Source organism: Ranitomeya variabilis, chromosome 4 (genome assembly GCF_051348905.1).
Source record: "Ranitomeya variabilis isolate aRanVar5 chromosome 4, aRanVar5.hap1, whole genome shotgun sequence".
NCBI lineage: Eukaryota > Metazoa > Chordata > Amphibia > Anura > Dendrobatidae > Ranitomeya > Ranitomeya variabilis.
This window is the reverse complement of record NC_135235.1, coordinates 415662644-415670773: the sequence shown is the minus strand read 5'-3', so window position 1 is coordinate 415670773 and position 8130 is coordinate 415662644. Positions and strand designations below refer to the sequence as shown.

At 41.1% G+C, this 8130-nt stretch overlaps 1 protein-coding gene across 1 annotated transcript; it reads right to left on the bottom strand.

Annotated features, from left to right (window-relative positions):
• Positions 1 to 2761: 2761 nt before the first annotated feature.
• MYADML2 (myeloid associated differentiation marker like 2) lies at positions 2762 to 4003 on the bottom strand. The gene has a single exon (XM_077257579.1). It carries the CDS (start codon positions 3918 to 3920, stop codon positions 3015 to 3017), a length of 906 nt encoding a protein of 301 aa, XP_077113694.1. The 5' UTR covers positions 3921 to 4003; the 3' UTR covers positions 2762 to 3014.
• Positions 4004 to 8130: the final 4127 nt, after the last annotated feature.

Below are 8130 nucleotides of genomic sequence, written 5' to 3'. Positions count from 1 at the left end.
TCTATCTATCTATCTATCAATATATCTATATATTTATCTAATTAAATTAATTACTGCTAATGGATCAGTAAAGCCACGGTTTTTCATGTTGATCTTTGGAGTGCTGCCTGTTTTTTTTCTGATTATCTATCTATCTACGTACAGTATTTATCTATCTATCTATCTATCTATCTATCTATCTATATATCATCTATATAGCTATCCATATCTATCTATCCATATCTATCTATTTATCTATCTATCTTGTATCTATCCATCTATCATGTATCATGTATCTATCTCTATCTATCTATCTATCTATCTATCTATCCATATATATCTATTCTATATAGCTATTGATTAATGCATATCTGCCTATCTATCTATTAATTCATATCTATCTATCTATCTATCTATTATCTATCTATCTATATATATCTATTCTACATAGATCTTGATTAATGTCTACCTATCTATCTATTCATATCTATCTATCTATCTATCTATCTATCTATCCATATATATCTATTCTATATAGCTATTGATTAATGCATATCTGCCTATCTATTAATTCATATCTATCTATCTATCTATCTATCTATCTATCTATCTATCTATCTATCTATCTATCTATCTATCGCTATCAATCTATTATCTATCCATCTATATATATATCTATTCTACATAAATCTTGATTAATATCTATCTATCTATCCATATCTATCTATCTATCTATCTATCTATCTATCTATCTATCTATCTATCCATATATATCTATTCTATATAGCTATTGATTAATGCATATCTACCTATCTATCTATTAATTCATATCTATCTATCTATTCATATATTTCTATCTATTAATTCATATCTTTCTATCTATCAATTAATTTTTCATCTATTTATCAATATATTAATTTATATCTATGTATTCTATATAACTATTGATTAATGCATATCTATCTCTCTGTATCTGACTATTAATATCCATACATCAATGCAATTCTCTCTATATATATCTGCACGGTGGTGCAGTGGATTGCACAGCAGTCTTGCAGCGCTGGAGTCCTGGGTTCAAACCCCAACAAGGACAACCTCTGCAAAGAGTTTGTATGTTCTCTCCGTGTTTGCGTGGGTTTCCTCCGGGCACTCCGGTTTCCTCCCACATTCAAAAAAAGACATACTGATAGGGAATTTAGATTGTGAGCCCCATCGGGGACATTGATGATAATGTGTGCAAACTATAAAGCGCTGCGGAATATGTTAGCGCTATATAAAAATAAAGATTATTATTATTATCTATCTAGCACCTCCTAACAGAATAAAGTATGATCAGATGCAAGCTGCTATGACTGAATAGTATAAAATCAAAAGAATACCTGTAAGCGAAAGAATACAGAAGCCTCTGTTACCACTAAGATGTGTGCAAGAATGGAATATATGAAATGTAGACTGCATTACTGCTATATAGAAAGTACTTATAAAATGAAAGTACTTAGTGCACACATTAGCCAATTCATGTGTACCCACCAGCCTTGACAAAGCGATGCTTCTTTGCTAGGACCCTAAACCTAATATTTGTCAAACATGCCTCTCCTGGGCTAAAAGCCTACAAGTTTAATGGACAGGTAGGATTTAGCACTGACTAATATCATGCTTAGGCCACATTCACACATTCAGTATTTGGCAAGTATTTTGTAAGCCAAAACCAGGAGGTATGATAAATGTGGTGACGTGTTTCTATTATACTGTTCCTCTGATTTTATCACACCTGATTTTTACTTACAAATACTGATAGGAGTAGGAATGTTCAGCCATATATTGAGGCAGTCAACACTTCCAATTGTATACTAAGGCTGCTTTCACACATCATTTTTTTGCTGTCAGGCACAATCCGTCGAATGTTGAAAAAACGGATCTGTCGCAGATTTTGAAAAACTGATGCAACTGATCCGTTTTTTCTACAGATCCGACTAGCTAATACAGCTAATTGGATCCTAAAAAAATCGGAGAATGCTCCGTTAAAAAAAAGGAATCCGTCGCTGGATTCCGTAATTTAACGGATCCAGCGCCATGGGGTTCCATTTTATCAAACGACGGACGGCGACGGATCCATCGCTGTTCGTTTTTTTTGACGGACACAAAAACGTTACTATGTCTTCACACATTCAGGATTTGGTCAGTATTTTACATTAGTATTTGTAAGCCAAAACCAGGAGAGGAACAATCAGAGTAAAAGTATAATAGAAACACGTCACCGCTTCTGCATTTTTTACCCACTCCTGGTTTTGGCTCACACATGCTGACCAAATACTCAATGTGTGAATACTACCTGTCCTTTAATTTTTTAAGCTTTTAGCTCAGGAGAGGCATGTTTGACAAGTATTAGGTTTAGGGTCTTACCAGAAAGAGGTTGCCTTGTCATGGCTGGTGGGCTCATATGTATTGGACAATTTGTGCACTAACTACCTTCTTTTTAAAAGCACCTTTGTTTTAATAGCAGTAATGCAGTTTAAATTACAGTGTGCTGCTTTATTATTTTGATTTAATCTATATCTTCATTTAACCATCCACCTATCTTATCGATCTATCTACTGTATCCCAAAATATTACAGACAAGTTGTGCTTGTCAACTAGCTTGAAAAGCATCTTTGGATTTCAATGACCTGTTAAGAAACACCTCACCTTGTGATTGTATAAGATCACACAACCCTTTGTGATTTCTCACCTCTGTCGCTCATGGTACTCTATTCATTATCCTGAATATATAACACGATAATAATTGACAATTACCTATAGAAGTGAAAGTCAAAATTTATTAAAAATAGACTCTGTATAAGTTATGATTGGCAGCTCATTTTGCACCCCGTTACAACATTAGTGCATGAATAGGCAGATGAATAACATGATAACATAACACAACATTATAACATTACAAATCCCATAGATGTGACAGTATCGGTTTTGTGCACAGTATATATAATAATTCCTCTGGTCCCTGTGTCCATTACATCATTATAATTAGTGGGTCCATGTTAGCGCTGAGTTACAAATCGCAGTCGCTGGGTGTACACCAAGTCTGCAATGTAAAGTAGTAGGTTGATATGAGTAAAAATGGTGACGACCAGTTGACTGTCCCAAGGGCATCGTCCCCAAGAGCAGCGTGATGGTCTTGTTGGTGACCCATATTTTGTATCGAAGCAGAATACAGGCCAGATGACAGAAGCACTTACGTACATCAATATTGCAACCACGGTATAGATGACCACAAAGCGTTCAAAGGGGCAACGTAATGTGACTGTCCGTCCGGTAATGTTGAGCACTATCACCACCACAGTTACCACGAAGCAGAAGCTGTACACAGCCACACACCACTGGGTGGCCACATATTTCTTATACTGACTTTCTGTTGCCAGAGCTCCAAATATTATGCATGCAACAAAGGCTTGGACAACCTTGAGCAGCCCGGCCGCTGTTGCCATATAGCTACAGGGCATGCCAGGCCTGGCACGGGTCAAGAAAACCTCCACGGCATAGACCAGGAACAAAAGCCCAGCACAGACACTGACCGCCAACCGGTGGTTTCTTGTAAGGCAGTCGGGTGTACAGTTCAGAGTGACGAAGTACAAGGGATAGATGACAGAGCTGGTGAGGGTCATAAGGGCTGCCAGCATTGCAAAGGCCGCAGTAAAGTTACCCCAGGAAAAGTTGCGCAGGCAAGACTGTAGTCGTGTCAGGTCACATACAACAATAAGAGCTGTGACAGCAAAACAGAAGCACCAAACAAAGATGCAGAAGGTTCCATAGGCGGCACTGAATCCAGCTCTGTGGAGAACCAGGCTGAAGGTGGTACATCCAAAGACAAGCTGCAACATGCGAACAATCCCCACTTTAGACCACAGAGCCTGCACGTTTAGATAGGGCCCACCAGAGTTATCCATGTCTAGAGGCAGTGCGAGATCAGCTGTAGAGTCAACTGCAGAATCTACAAACCAGCGTCCCAGCTCATGCAGACAGTAGTCCTTCTGTCAGCCTCCGTAATGAGTGTCTGATACCGCAGAGACCCTCAGAGTGACAAACATGTCCTGGGTATAAATAGGTGGCAGTATTTATAGTTTTGGACCACGTTCAGCTCTGATGAGATGAGATGGTTTTACTTACTGACAAGCATTCCAGAGGTCCACCTGTCATGGCTCACAAATACTAAAGCTGGGCAATGAGATCTATGCTGCCAGTAATGCACACACAGAGATTATAATCATAGTAATAATTATCACAATGGCAATACACTTTTAATTGTGTTCATTTAATAGCTCCTTAAAGACGAGGTAAGGTTTAGTCTTGAGGACATTAACATTTTTTTTACTTTTAGGCTGTGTGCACACGTTGCAGATTTTTCGCGTTTTTTCTCGTTTTTTCCCTATAAAAACGCTATAAAACCGCAAAAAATCTGCATACATTATGCATCCCATCATTTTTAATGAATTCCGCAATTTTTGTGCACATGATGCGTTTTTTTCCGCAAAAAAAACCGCATCGCGGTAAAAAACGCAGCATGTTCATTAATTTTGCGGATTTTTTGCGGATTTCCCACTATATAATGCATTGGGAAATGTCCGGAAAAATCCGCAAAAAAAAACGCACCAAAAACAAGGTAAAAACGGGGTAAAAACGCACATGCAGATTTCTTGCGGATTTCTTGCAGAAAATCTCAGGATTTTCTCAGGAATTTTCTGCAAGAAATCCTGAACGTGTGCACATAGCCTTACTCTTTTTAATCTTTCTGTTAGAGCTTGAATGTTCTGTTCAATGTAGCTGTTTGAGGTTTTGTACTTTTGTAGGATGAGTTGCACAATGCCATGTTTTCTCTACATACATTAACATTTCATTTATATTATTCATAAAGAGCATTATAGGTATCGGACTACCCTTTTAATTTTAATTTTCTCAAAATGAAAATAAAATATTGGAAATATTGAATTGTTTCTATACTATACTGTAGAAATTATCTTAGAGAACCTGTCAGGAGGAATGTCCATTGCACAACAACTTTTGGGGTCAATTTTCTTCTGCTATCCTTGTAAAAATTAAAAATTTGGGGGTTAAAATAATTTTTTTTGTGGGAAAAACATATATTTGCACAATTGGTGGCTGACTAAATACTTTTTCCACACTGTATGCTTGCCTCTGGCACCTAGCCTAGAGATTGCCAGTGTTAGTTCTTACTGCCTGGTTTGGAGTTGGAGGTGTTGTTTGTAGTGGAAGTTTGCCATTTGGAGATTTTTCAGGAGATTGTGGCTTGAAGTTTTGTCTGTGTGCACATCTTCATCCTCTCCAATTTGGTTTCTCCTTCCTTTAACTCTCCTGTGTCCCACTCTGTTGTTTTGGTGTGTGTATTTTGTATGGTTGGTATTCCCGTTTATAGCTGTCCGTAATCCCCTCTTTGTCTGGTTAGTGTGTTCCTATACTGTACACTTCAGCTTCCCACTACCCTGGGGGGGCGAGAGGACAGATCAGGGTAGATATAGGAGCATAGCAAGGCTTGCGAACTCAGCGTCTCCACCTTCAGGAGCTTTCCAGGGGACAGAGAGAGATCAGGGCGCTCCTAGTTATAGGGACCTGGTTAGCGCTCAAAGTCCCAACACCTTTGTGTTAAGGTAGATCGGTTCACTCAGCTGTAAACGGAGGTAGACACAGGAACACTGTCTCTTTAAGAACTTCCTTAAGGTACCGTCACACTAGGCGATATCGCCAGCGATCCGTGACGTTGCAGCGACCTGGATAGCGATATCGCTGTATTTGACACGCAGCAGCGATCTGGATCCCGCTGTGAAATTGCTGGTCGCTGCTAGAAGGTCTGCACTTTATTTGGTCGCTAGGTCGCCGTGTATCGCCGTGTTTGACAGCAAAAGCAAGGATACCAGCGATATTTTACACTGGTAACCAGGGTAAACATCGGGTTACTAAGCGCAGGGCCGCGCTTAGTAACCCGATGTTTACCCTGGTTACCAGCGTAAAAGTTAAAAAAACAAACAGCACATACTCACCAGCGCGTCCCCCAGCGTCTGCTTCCTGACACTGACTGAGCGCCGGCCCTAAACTGAAAGTGAAAGCACAGCGGTGACGTCACCGCTGTGCTGTTAGGGCCGGAGCTCAGTCAGTGTCAGGAAGCAGAGGCTGGGAGACGCGCTCGTGAGTATGTGCTGTTTGTTTTTTTAACTTTTACGCTGGTAACCAGGGTAAACATCGGGTTACTAAGCGCGGCCCTGCGCTTAGCAACCCGATGCTTACCCTGGTTACCCGGGGACCTCGGCATCGTTGGTCGCTGGAGAGCGGTCTGTGTGACAGCTCTCCAGCGACCAAACAGCGACGCTGCAGCGATCGGCATCGCTGTCGCTATCGCTGCAGCGTCGCTTAATGTGACGGTACCTTTAGGTTTATTATATGTGGCATAAACCCAGGTGAAGTAAAACAAACACAGCCCACTAAACAAATTAGCTGTTAACCCCTCGCAGGACTTAACTTAATGTACTGGGGGAAAATCTCTGGGTTTTACCTCACTGACACCATTAAGCGCAGCGAAACATATCTCCCCTTCAGCACTTTACCAGTGACTTTGTCACATATCCACCCCCTCACCTTCACTTGCTAAGCACGGAAGTCTGGACAGGGCATCTTCGTTCCCGTGCAGCTTCCCTGGCTTTTGCTCGACATGAAAACTAAAGTCCTGGAGCGGCTAAAAACCATCTACTCACCCGGGCATTCTTCTCCTTGCTTTCCCTCATCTATCTCAGGGGCGCATGATCTGACACTAGCCTGAATTTCCTGCCTAACGGGCAGGGCCGGCTCCAGGTATTTGTGGGCCCTGGGCGAAAGAGTCTCAGTGGGCCCCTTTAACACATATCACAATTCATGATGCACAGATACGGCAGAGAAATATAGGTATAATACAATGCAAAAGATTTCACTTCTTACATTACATGAGTGATATCTATTGTAAATTCTACAATAGCTCAGAAACCGGCCAGAATAGTCCTCCATACAGTGTTATGGGCACCACATAGTGCTCCATACAGAATAATGAGCCCCATATATTGCCACATATATTGCTCCATACACAGGGCTGCCTCTAGGAATTTTGGGGCCCCATACTGGCAACATTTTCGGGGCCCCCTTGAGACTCTGCCCAGGCTCCACCTCAGCCCCGCCTCCACCCCTCAAACTGTCCACAGCCCCACTGCTCTCTCTTGGAAAAACTCCACTTCTCACCAATCACACATTAACAGTTCCCATCACCAGATCACACATGTATTGGATATTTTAACTTATTTTTCAATTTTTAAAATGACCAATAATATCACATACAAGGAACAAATACCTCCGCACCATGACCAGACACCATATTACCACCACATAGTGACCTATAATACCAAATACAAGGAACAAAGACTGCCACATCATGTCCAGACTGTTGTGAATTCTGCTCTTGGGTTCCCTCCGGTGGTTGTTGGTGGTAATGCAGTTGTCCCTGGGTTGCAATCCTGGGCAGGTGTCCCTGCTAATTGCAGTGCTGACTGGGGTATTTAAGGTTGCAGGATTCATTAGTCCTTGCCAGTTGTCCATTGTTCTTGGAAGGTTTGGATCTCAGTCTGGTTCCTCCTGCCCTGCTGCCATTCAGCAAAGATAAGTGTCTGGTTTTTGTTTCTGCAGCACACATACTGTGTGCTTTACAGATCAGTGCTATTCATTGTTTTTTCTTGTCCAGCTTTGACTGTGCAGGATTTTTCCAGTCAAGTTGGATTCTCAGGAGATGCAGATATACGTTCCATGTCTTTAGTTAGATGGTGGAATTTTTGTATTATCTGCTGTGGTTATTTTCAGGGTTTTATTACTGACCGCTTAGCATTCTGTCCTATCCTTTCCTATCTAGCTAGAGTGGCCTCTTTTGCTAAACCCTGTTTTCTGCCTGCGTGTGTCTTTCCTCTAATACTCACAGTCAATATTTGTGGGGGGCTGTCTATCCTTTGGGGTTCTGCTCTGAGGCAAGATAGGATTCCCATTTCCATCTATAGGGGTATTTAGTCCTCCGGCTGTGTCGAGGTGTCTAGGATTGTTAGGTACATCCCACGGCTACTTCTAGTTGCGGTGTCA

Coding starts and splice junctions, on each gene's coding strand:
- MYADML2 (XM_077257579.1), bottom strand. CDS start 3,920: ATGGATAACTCTGGTGGGCCCTATCTAAACGTGCAGGCTCTGTGGTCT.